The sequence below is a fragment of the Ranitomeya imitator genome, chromosome 4 (genome assembly GCF_032444005.1).
Source record: "Ranitomeya imitator isolate aRanImi1 chromosome 4, aRanImi1.pri, whole genome shotgun sequence".
Taxonomy (NCBI): domain Eukaryota; kingdom Metazoa; phylum Chordata; class Amphibia; order Anura; family Dendrobatidae; genus Ranitomeya; species Ranitomeya imitator.
The window spans coordinates 635,349,304-635,361,943 of record NC_091285.1 but is presented as its reverse complement, the minus strand read 5'-3'; the positions used below and the strand labels follow the sequence as shown (position 1 = coordinate 635,361,943).

The 12,640-nt window shown below is 41.7% G+C and overlaps 1 protein-coding gene across 2 annotated transcripts in view; it reads left to right on the top strand.

Annotated features, from left to right (window-relative positions):
- PRR36 (proline rich 36) overlaps positions 1-11,610 on the top strand; it is a 90,051-nt gene extending 78,441 nt beyond the window's left edge. For both annotated transcript variants that reach the window (XM_069766799.1, XM_069766798.1), the window contains exon 6: positions 9,768-11,610. In XM_069766799.1, the coding sequence (XP_069622900.1) occupies positions 9,768-10,087 (320 nt within the window). In that variant the 3' untranslated portion in view covers positions 10,088-11,610. The remainder of the gene's footprint in view (positions 1-9,767) is intronic.
- The last annotated feature ends 1,030 nt before the right edge of the window (positions 11,611-12,640 follow it).

Genomic DNA, 12,640 nt, shown 5'->3' with positions numbered 1-12,640 from the left:
ACGTGTAATTGTCAGTTCCAATTTTTGCCCACTCAATATTGTAGCAGACAGGAAAGACTGCGTACACGAACACATGCAAGGTCTTCAGAACATGCATTAGTTCTGCAAGGGAAAAGAAAAATAAACCCTCACGAGACACTTTGGGCAGTAGTATACAGTATATCTTCAGGAACAAAGAGATTTGCTATGTTGAAATCCAACTATGTGATCTTTCTGTCCTCAGAGAGAGTTGGATATACATGATTGACCAGTTCTGCCAAAATCAGCAAGTTAGGACGCGAAAAAATTAATGTATAAGTCCGAGTCAAGGTTAACTGTCAGATGAACAGATGAGAAATAACCATGATAATAAATTCTAGTGCAGAGGAAAGGTGCCCTTACCAGTAATGTCCTACTCAATTGAGTACGCTCTACTTACTTTCTACTGAACTAAGTTGAGGACACTCTTATGTGATATAGACTATTTGACTTATTCAACTGTAAGATTTTCCATCTTTCTGTACATTAATTACAACTTGAATCAATGGCATATGCTTCCAATGAGCATCTGTTTATTTTGCTCTTTAGAAGAAATCTAGGAGCACGTCTACAACTTGAAGTAAAGACATGACACAACTGAAGATACTGTGTTACATTGTAAATGAGGTCCACTGTATGCATTTCAACATTGCTTATTGAGATCTGCGCTATCATCTTCTTGCATGCTGCTCCATGCTACTTAGAATTATTGTCCCAATGATTCCTTTCCCCCCTGTACCTTACCTTAAAAGGGAATCGGTCACTCGATTCATGCTTCTGAAACCACGAGCAGCATGAATCAGTGTCTAGCTGCCCTATTGCAGCCAAGTATGTTTTTCCTCCAAAATGCTCTGGTGCTTCGGAGAAAACATTGTTTGAAAATCTGGCTGGTGTCTAGACCAGGGCCATGCTCACCCAGTTTTTCATCACTCCGCCCCAGGTGACTGAAAAGTCTCTTCCTGTGTACATACATATGAGACCTATCAATCAACTAGAGTGGTTTGGGGAGAAGTCAACCAGGGGCGGTGCTGGACTAGTCTCGTCTGTCTCTACAGTCCATGGCCGATTTTCCAACTTCGTTTTCTCCAAAACGCTGTATCATTTCAGAGGAAAGCCAGGCTGATTCATGCTGCTCATGGTTAAGGCAGCAAGAGTCAAGAGACAGGTTCCCTTTAAATTCCCTCAAACACTACTATCTTATCCATAGATTCAATCCTATAATCAAGGTCATAACTCCATCCAGCATCTTGTAATCCTTTCTTCAACTTTCATACAGTCGAAGAGTTAAACATTTTTTGTTTATTTATGCATACTTTTGCTGCAATCTTATCCCATTTTATTACTAACCTTGGTTAAAAGGCTTGATTTACAGAGCTAGCATGCTACTTGCAACACTCTATTACATTAATATCTAATACCATTCTTACTGTCTATCCCTATTAATTCTTGCACTACCACCCTAGCTCATTGACCCCCACAATGGGTTTCCTCATCCATCATTTTTGTAAACACCTTTGACGTTCACATGTGTGGTGTCAGGCACAATTCACTGGCTAAATAATGCTTTTTAGATTAGGTGTGGTCTGTTCGCAAATGTTTCTGTGACATTTAACTACATGGTACTTACTTGTAGTAATTGCTCATAAAAATGAGTCCACGATAGATTGAATGTGTTTAATTAATTTTACTCAGCATTGGTTAGAGTTTTATAGAAAGCAGTAGATTCATTCATGTATGATGAATAGTGGCGTGTGCATGCTCATTTCATGGTAAATACATAGTTAGTAAGGCCGAAAAAAGACATTTGTCCATCCAGTTCAGCCTATAAATGTATATAAATGTATAGCATATAATAACTAAACCAACCCCACAATATAAGTTTGTCCAGTATCAGTCTGCTCCCCTTTGGCGGAGTCTCCTAAACTTTGAAAAGTTGTGTTAAATCAAAGAACGTGCAGGATATATATGTATTCCCCTTATAGCCAATTCTGAAAACAGTATTTAAATTTCTTGTATTCTGGCATTAAGTCGCAGCCTAATAGCAGGTATTGTGCTCAAAGCTCATGAGCCAAGGACTGAAACCATAATATGGACTAGAATATTTGTTAACCACACAGTTGTGCGACTTAGCCCCTACAAGAACGCTTGGTGAATGTCATTATAAAGCTGAGCTCAGACTATATAGTTATAATGCAATAGATGACCAAATGAAAGCACATACCAAGTCACCATCTAGCTCATATTTACACTTTGCCTAATGCTAAAATCCTACCAATGCAAGTCTATGCCCATTTGCGATCTGGTGTAAATTACCCACTAGGATATAAAAGTTATAGTATTGTTCAGATCACATAATGACAAGACATAAATCTCCACGAGCCATATACAAGTGCTTCTCACTAAATTAGAATATCAAAAAGTTAATTTCAGTTCTTCAATAAAAAAAAAGTGAAACTCATATTATAGAGTCATTACAAACAGAGTGATCAATTTCAAGTGTTTATTTCTGTTAATGTTCATGATTATGGTTTACAGCCAATGAAAACCTAAATGTCATCTCAGCAAATTAGAATAATTAACAAAAAAACCTATAAAAGCTTCCTAACGGTTTAAAAAGGTCCCTTAGTCTGTTTCAGTAGGCTCCACAATCATGGGGAAGACTGCTGACTGACAGAAGTCTAGAAGGCAGTCATTGACACACTCCACAAGGAGGGGAAGCCACAAAAGGTCATTGCTAAAGAAGCTGGCTGTTCACAGAGTGCTGTATCCAAGCATATTAATGGAAAGTTGAGTGGAAGGAAAAAGTGTGGTAGAAAAAGGTGCACAAGAAACCGGGATAACCGCAGCCTTGAAAGGATTGTTAAGAAAAGGCCAGATAATTTCAGTTCTTCAATAAAAAAAAGTGAAACACATATTATACAGAGTCATTACAAACAGAGTGATCAATTTCAAGTGTTTATTTCTCTTAATGTTGATGATTATGGCTTACAGCTAATGAAAACCTAAAAGTCATCTCAGTAAATTAAAATACCGTATTTTTCGGACTAAGACGCACCAAACCATAAGACGCACCCCAAATTTTGGGGTGGAAAATAGCAGAAAAGAGATTTTTATAAAATGGGGGTCCGTCTTATTGTCTGAATTTAAGGTATCTTACCTGAGGGCCGGCAGAGGTAGAGCGGGGTCACAGGAGGCATGGTCCCTTCCTTAGGAAGCCGGCGGCGGCAGAAGTGGGGCAATGCTGCAGTCCCGAGGTATCCCAGCGGTGCTGCGGGTCCGGTGTCAGTGGTGAGGCAGAGCAGATAGCAAGGAGCAGCCCCTGGAGTAATTTACCAGACACTGCAGCATCTTCACGATATTACTGGCTAAGGATGCTGGCGGCAGAAATGTGGCAACGCCACGGCCCGTTGTCCATGGCAAGCAGAGCCGAGTGCATCACTGGTTTCTCGGCAACCATCTTCCCGAGTTCACGCGTGCGCAGATTGAGATCTTGGCAGACCTTGGCATCAGGAAAATGGCCACTGAGATCTCAATATGCGCATGTGTAGCCTCCGGCGACCATTTTCCTGAAGCCGAGGGCCGCCAAGATCTCAATCAAGCCTCAGGAAAATGGAGCGCAATTGGTCAGCCGAGATCTCAATCCACGAATGCGCCGCCTCCGGCTTCAGGAAGATGGCCGCAGGGGAATCTCAATGATGCACTCCGTACCACCGACACCAAGCCTCAGCATCGCCACACCTCTGTCGCCGCCATTTCCCAGAGGAAGGGACGCTCCTATGCCACTGCCGTAACCCCCTTGGTAAGCCTGCGTTCGGACTATAAGATGCACCCCCCATTTTCCTCCTCCATTTTTTGGGGCAAAAAGTGCATCTTATACAGAACCGTATTTTTCGGACTATAAAACCATCTTGAAAAGTGATTTTCAAAACCAAAATGTTGGCCTACTGAAATGTATGTTCAGTAAATGCACTCAATACTTGGTCAGGGCTCCTTTTGCATATACAGTGGGGCAAAAAAGTATTTAGTCAGTCAGCAATAGTGCAAGTTCCACCACTTAAAAAGATGAGAGGCGTCTGTAATTTACATCATAGGTAGACCTCAACTATGGGAGACAAACTGAGAAAAAAAAATCCAGAAAATCACATTGTCTGTTTTTTTAACATTTTATTTGCATATTATGGTGGAAAATAAGTATTTGGTCAGAAACAAACAATCAAGATTTCTGGCTCTCACAGACCTGTAACTTCTTCGTTAAGAGTCTCCTCTTTCCTCCACTCATTACCTGTAGTAATGGCACCTGTTGAAACTTGTTATCAGTATAAAAAGACACCTGTGCACACCCTCAAACAGTCTGACTCCAAACTCCACTATGGTGAAGACCAAAGAGCTGTCAAAGGACACCAGAAAAAAATTGTAGCCCTGCACCAGGCTGGGAAGACTGAATCTGCAATAGCCAACCAGCTTGGAGTGAAGAAATCAACAGTGGGAGCAATAATTAGAAAATGGAAGACATACAAGACCACTGATAATCTCCCTCGATCTGGGGCTACACGCAAAATCCCACCCCGTGGGGTCAGAATGATCACAAGAATGGTGAACAAAAATCCCAGAACCACGCGGGGGGACCTTGTGAATGAACTGCAGAGAGCTGGGACCAATGTAACAAGGCCTACCATAAGTAACACACTACGCCACCATGGACTCAGATCCTGCAGTGCCAGACGTGTCCCACTGCTTAAGCCAGTACATGTCCGGGCCCGTCTGAAGTTTGCTAGAGAGCATTTGGATGATCCAGAGGAGTTTTGGGAGAATGTCCTATGGTCTGATGAAACCAAATTGGAACTGTTTGGTAGAAACACAACTTGTCGTGTTTGGAGGAAAAAGAATACTGAGTTGCATCCATCAAACACCATACCTATTGTAAAGCATGGTGGTGGAAACATCATGCTTTGGGGCTGTTTCTCTGCAAAGGGGCCAGGACGACTGATCCGGGTACATGAAAGAATGAATGGGGCCATGTATCGTGAGATTTTGAGTGCAAACCTCCTTCCATCAGCAAGGGCATTGAAGATGAAACATGGCTGGGTCTTTCAACATGACAATGATCCAAAGCACACCGCCAGGGCAACGAAGGAGTGGCTTCGTAAGAAGCATTTCAAGGTCCTGGAGTGGCCTAGCCAGTCTCCAGATCTCAACCCTATAGAAAACCTTTGGAGGGAGTTGAAAGTCCGTGTTGCCAAGCGAAAAGCCAAAAACATCACTGCTCTAGAGGAGATCTGCATGGAGGAATGGGCCAACATACCAACAACAGTGTGTGGCAACCTTGTGAAGACTTACAGAAAACGTTTGACCTCTGTCATTGCCAACAAAGGATATATTACAAAGTATTGAGATGAAATTTAGTTTCTGACCAAATACTTATTTTCCACCATAATAAGCAAATAAAATGTTAAAAAAACAGACAATGTGATTTTCTGGATTTTTTTTTCTCAGTTTGTCTCCCATAGTTGAGGTCTACCTATGATGTAAATTACAGACACCTCTCATCTTTTTAAGTGTTGGAACTTGCACTATTGCTGACTGACTAAATACTTTTTTGCCCCACTGTATGTGGCATGGCATGGAGGGAATCAGCCTGTAGCACTGCTGAGATATTATGGAAGCCCAGGTTGCTTTGATAGCAGCCTTCAGCTCCTCTGCATTGTTGGGTCTGGTGTCTCTCATATTCCTCTTGACAATACCCCATAGATTATCTATGGGGCTAAGGTCAGGCAAGTTTGCTGCCAATCAAGCACAGCGATACTGTTGTTTGTAAACCAGGTATTGGTACTTTTGGCAGTGTGGACTGGTGCCAAGTCCTACTGGAGAATGAAATTTCCATCTCCAAAAAGCTTGTTGGTAGAGGGAGGCATGAAGTGCCCTAAAATTTCCTGGTAGATGGCTGCGCTGACATTGGTCTTGATAAAACACACAGTGGACCAACACCAGCAGATGACATGGCTCCTCAAACCATCCTCGATTGTGGAAACTTCACACTAGACCTCAATCAGCTTGGATTGTGGCCTCTCCACTCTTCCTCCAGACTCTGGGTCCCAGATTTCCAAATGAAAATCAAAAGTTACTTTAATCTGAAAACAACACCTTGGACCACTGAGCAACAGTCCAGTTCTTTTTCTCCTTGGGCCAGGTAAGAGGCTTCTGGCATTGCCTATTGGTCATGAGTGGCTTGACACAAGGAATGTGACACTTGTAGCCCATGTCCTGGATATGTCTATGTGTGGTCTCTCTTGAAGCAATGACTCCAGCAGCAGTCCACTCCTTGTGAACTCCATTAATAAGCTTGGATACAGCACTCTGGGAACAGCCAGCTTCTTTAGAAATGACCTTTTGTGGCTTACCCTCTGTTAAGGACTGGCAGAACGCACCAAGTACAAGATGAAATGGAACTAGGTGCGTTCGCAGTCCGAGGTCCACCGTGCAGGAAAAACCCTGCTGCTAGTAAGACGGACTATATGGCGGTACTACAAGTATACACGCACGGGTTAACTACACCCTGCGTGAAGGAAGCGATCCTGTTGCGTCACAGGACCGCGGTACCGCACATAGAGCGCGAGCAAGGAGTCAGCGAACTCAAGCCCAACTAGGATTGAAGTCCGATTAGACACTTGCTGGCACAACACCGCAACTGGGTGTGTAAGAAAACTAAATAATAATATTAAGGCACAAGAGTGCGTGCGGTGCCGCACAGACGAACGCCACTAACCACCCAGGCTTGGGTCAGGAAAGCGCAGAGCAAGCGCACGGCGCCGTACAGGCGGACACAGCAACTGGTAGCTGTAATGTGTGTTACGTGCTGTTGGATAAGTCGGGCGCTAGATAGCAAACATACACCTTCCGCGAACAGAAATTCAATAGGGAGGGTTATTTAAAGAGCGACTTTCACTCACAACACACACACATATTTACAAGACAATACTAGCGCATGGCCGTGCGGTCATGCGCAGTTTATATAGCTGCAGCACAGGAAACAGCTACAGAAGTTTTGCCCTTTCAGGACCTGCCAAAAGGACCAATGGGATGTGCTGCAGTACCTGAGCATGTGACCCTTGATCTCCAACAGGAGATCTTGCCCTGGGCATGCTCAGTGTGTGCAAATAAGGACTTAGATCCAGAAACGTCCACTCACCGCTGCCCAGCACTGGCTACAATGGCAGAAGCAGGAAAAGCAGCAGTAACTCTTCGCACAGAGTCAGACTGAGCGAGACGCTGGGATCGATGTCCCTGCTGAGCAGACTCCACTGCGGCTGGAGGAGAATGGGAGACCGCAGCGGAGACGGATCGAGATTCCCCCTGTGCAGCAGAGGAAACTCGACTCCTAACACCCTCCTTGTGGAATATGTCACTGACTGCCTTCTGGACATCTGTCAAGTCAGCAGTCTTCCCCATGATTGTGGAGCCTACTGAAACAGACTAAGGGACCTTTTTAAATGCTTAGGAAGCCTTTGCAGGTGTTTTTTGTAAATCATTCTAATTTACTGAGATAATGATTTTTGGGTTTTCACAGCCTGTAAGCCATAATCACCATTAACAGACATACACTTGAAATAGATCACTCTGTAATGACTCAAAATATTTGAGTTTCACTTTTTGTATTGAAGAACTTAAATAAATTAATTTTTTGGTAATTTAGTAAGAAGCACTTGTATGTTTGATTTGGTCAGACCCTTTCTTCTCAGCTCAGAAAATCCCTTCACCAAAACTTGCTTTCCTCATCTCAAAATACCATCTAGACTTTGCAGCTAGTCTGTCTTTTTTGTCCATTTACAACCAAAAGGTTCATACAGCACAGCAAGACCTCTTTAATAACACAAAAGGATATATACAAAAAGATCTTGTAAGCCTAACCTAAAGCTGATTTTTTACACTTACATTAAGGGCAATACCGCCATACAAGTAAATGATTGTGGATGTTGGTTAAATTAAAAAAAAAAGTAATCAGAAAATGACCTATTGTTTAAAGTAGCCATCTTATTTTATTTTACATTTTTGGATGACTTTTTTACTTTTAAATATATTATCTATATTTAAAAAAAAATAAATAAAAAATCAGACATGTTCACACTGGCCACTAAGCCTAAACTAGAGACACATACTTTCTCTTCTTTACAAAAGACTTTTCAGCAGTATCATTACAGTCAGGATTACAATGAAAGATTGCCTCCATATGCTGTTCATCCTTCTCAGTCGAAGATGACCTTGACTTCAAAGTTAAGAGGAGGATCAGTGGCTGTGGATCCGGAGGTGACTGATGAGGCCAATTAGGGCCTTAAAGGATCGCCCACATACATGACATAAGATGATGTGGTGGACAGTAGATACCGCTTGTGCCTGTGCCTCTTTACACCCTGCCACAAATCTTACTCTGGTCAGAGAGTGTGAAAGAGCCAAAACTCCACACTGTGCAAACAATTTTGCGTTTAAATACATAGGAGTAAAAGCTTTGATGACTTGGCTTAAATGAATGAATGAAGGAGTGTCAACTGCTACACGTCCATATGGCTGTTGTACAGAACTAATCTAGCCTAAAACTGAGATTAGTGACCAGTGTGAAAATTACAATATATAACTTTTTCTTAATGTAGATAGTAGTATGAAAAATGTAAAAAAAAAGAAAGTTTAAATACATGTACATAAAAATTTAATAAAAAAAAATAGTTCATTCTCTGCCTGAAATGAATGATCATTGCTCATTCAAAACCATCTATATAATGCAATCAACAAAACTTTAACTGAATGATCATTGTTGTGATCGATTGTTGTTAGCACATGCCTGTTTTTTTTTTTTTTTTAGCATTGTGCTGAGAATTTAAAATCCACATAAAATATCCAAATTAAATGGCAGTCAAGCATTTGCCCATTCGAACTGCAGACATATTTACACAGAGCTGTGGTCAGAAATGAACATTCGTCTGCCGGATCATTGGTTTCAGATAGCAGGTTCTGGTTTTTCACGAGTAAAACAAATATTCAGTTGTAATTAACTTAAATCAATTGTTCGTGTTGTCCAGTGGTGCATTCAGATTTCTCATTCCAAAATTCGATAAATGGGCAGTTATCTATAGGCCTAAGTGTCTAAGGTAATCCCAAAATATCTTCACCTTCGCCAAAGATTTTTGCCATTTCGTTTCTTCAGTTTTATAGAGATTTATTATTTTCACTTAAAATTTCAGCTTACAACTTGGGCCTATTACATCAACATAACGTTTTTTTTTTCTAGCCAAAGCCTGTGTGTAATAACCTAACCTGCTGTGCCTGGGAACAAACAGAGAGAGTGGGAATGTTGTTCAATGCCACTCACAGAACCATTAAAGAACACAATGTACAAAAGAAAAAAAGGGCAAGACTAAAAATGGCAGCGTGCCAAAAAGAGAGTCACTCTGTTGGCTTTGACTGCCACTACCAAATCAATGGGCTATGGGGACAGAGTATAATAAGGCAAATTTATGATTCCGCATTGTACAAGACTTTTGGAATGTGTAAACACTACTAACAAAGTCAAGTGGTATTATTTGGCTTTACAGATCAAGGACAGCAGGTATTCTATTAAAAGAAAAGATGACATTATGCCACTGCCCAAAAACATTTGGTGGCACAAGAGCAACACTAAAAACCTACTATATACACACATGAAGGTGGTGAAGTCATCACAGTAAATAATTATATTTAGTTTTCCCTGCCCCTTTTTCTAGGTGAACCTTTCCCATTTGCTACAACTTCAGATGGGTTGTATACAATCTACGAAACAGATCGTGGACCTCAAGAACGCAGCTCAAGAGGGGCAGAACTAGGGCTGGTGGAGCAGATCATCGGAAGAACACTGTTACTGGCGGCCTCAGAAGGGGGAATAAAGGGAGGTGTTGGGGGAGCAGAATTGGGAAAGTGGGCAGAACTGTTGTCCCCAATGGATGAACAACGAGCTAGTATCACCTCTGTGACCAGTTTTTCTCCCGAAGGTGATGTTTCTCCACAAGGTGACTGGACAGTTGTTGAGGTAGAAACTTTCCATTAAGTAAAGCTATGCAGGCAATTGTGTTGAATGTGAAATGCAAGGTTTCCACTCGTGCTGTGTGTGTCGGACAGTGGCTCCACCAATATGACACACAGCAAATATGAGTCTTTATGGTAACTGTGTGGTCGTTTGGCTCCACGCTACAGAACATTTTTCTAAGTGAGACTGTGCCCCTGGCCATGCAAAACATTTTCCGGGGTAAGACTGTTTTATCCCATGCAGAAGCATTTTCCTGTGGACAGTGGATCTACACTTACTAGAGATGCTGTGATGTGTCTCAACGTGATGAATGTATATGGCAGTAGCATACTTATGAGGGACAATGTATGAGTAATACAGAAACAAACTGTATGTATTAGGCCACGTTCAAACATTCAGTATTTTTCATAGAATCACAGAATGTTAGAGTTGGAAGGGACCTCCAGGGTCATCGTGTCCAATCCCCTGTTCAATGTATTATGCCCTAATCCATCTCAGACAGGGGTCTGTCCAGACTGTTTGAAGACTTCCATTGAAGGAGAACTCGCCACCTCTCATGGCAGCCTGCTCCACTCATTGATCACCCTGTCAAATTTTTTTTTTATATATAATCTGTATGTTCTCTCTTTCAGTTTCATTCAATTGCTTTTCGTGTTTCGATGTGCATACGAGAATAAGGATGATCCATCACACTGACAGTCCTTCAGATATTTGTAGACAGCTATTAAGTCTCCTCTTAGCCTTCTTTTTTGCAAGCTACACATTCCCAGATCCTTTAATGGTTCCTCATAGGACATACTTTGCAGTTCGCTCACCATCCTGGAAGCTCTTCTCTGAACTTGCTTGTTTATCAGTGTTTTTCTAAAATGTGGTGCAATGAACTGGACACAATATTCTAGATGAGGCCTCACCAAAAAAAAAGAGTAGTAGAGGGGGATAATTCATGTGATCTAGACTCTATGCTTCTCTTAATCTATCCTAGAACTGTTTGCTGCTGCATCACACTGTTGACTCATGTGCAGTCTGTGATCTATTAGTATACCCAAGTCTTTTTCACAGGTGCTGTTGCTTAGTTCTATTCCTCCCATTCTGTAGATGTAATTTTCATTTTTTTTGCCCAGATGTAGAATCTTGCATTTCTCCCTGTTATGTACCATTCTACTAGTCACTGCCCATTGTTCAAGCTTATATAGATCCTTCTGCATCCTTTCTCTGTCTTCTCTACCGTTAGCTAACCCTCCTAGCTCTGCATCATTTGTAAGCCAAAACCAGGAGTGGGTGAAAAATACAGAACCGTTGCACATATTTCTATTATACTTCTCCTCTGATTGTTCTACTCCTGGTTTTGACTTACAAATACTGATGTTAAATACTGATCAAATACTGAATGTGTGAGCGTGGCTGTAATGTGCAATATAAGTGTTTTGCAGCTAAGAGTGTGGAGTTTTGCACTATTGACAATTTCTTAAGATCTAATGGATCAATGTTGTGAAGGACTGTTTTTTCATATTAAAGCTTGGGACCATCCATTTGAGTAACGTAAATTTGTGTAATGAAGAATACTTACAGAAATATTTTATATTGGCGTGTATTGATATATTAGATAAGAGAATACACTGTAAAAAATAGGTGGTTTCTTTAGGAAACAAATACTTTTTAGTACTGTCTTTTTTATTCATTAGGTAGATAGAATCCATGTCCATGTTTCAGAGATATGTTTTAGGGACTGCAGGTGACCTGAATATACCCAAATTACCAACAACTATTAGGCTATATTCACACTTTGCGGATTTTGCCGCGGATCCGCAGCGGATTTGACCGCTGCGGATCCGCAGCAGTTTCCCATGAGTTTACATTTCAATGTAAACCTATGGGAAACAAAAAACGCTGTGCACATGCTGCAGAAAAATCCGCGCGGAAACGCTGCGGATTACATTCCGCAGCATGTCACTTCTTTTCTGCGGATTTTCAGCTGCTCCAATAGAAAACTGCAGTTGAAAATCCGCAGAAGAAAACGCAGTAAAAACCGCGATAAATCCGCAGTGAAAACGCGCTGCGGTTTTCACTGCGGATTTTGGAATTCTGCTGCGGAAAAATCCGCAGTGGAATCTGCAAAGTGTGAACATAGCCTAACTCCGAATGTCCCTACACATAATCAACATAATCGGAGCTTGCATGTGTCCTCAATAAGGTGGCATACGCAGCTGTCAGACATTGGTAATGAACTGATCTCCCTTAGTTTTGCCATTTGTACTAGGACTGTGTTGTGGGAGCAGCACGACCAAGAACGGCGGATGTCATGTTTTGCTGTGGCTTTCAAATTGCCCATTAAACAGTTCTTTGACTTTGCATAGGGAACAGCTATTATTTATTATTATAGCACAATTTATTCCATGGTGCTTTACATGTGAAAAGGGGTATACATAAAAAACAAGTACAGTGATCTTAACCCCTTTATGACATGCGCCGTATAGTACGGCGCATGTCGTGTCTCCCCCTTTGATGTGGGCTCCGGCGGCGAGCCCACATCAAAGTCACGACATGTCAGCTGTTTTGTACAGCTGACATGTGGGT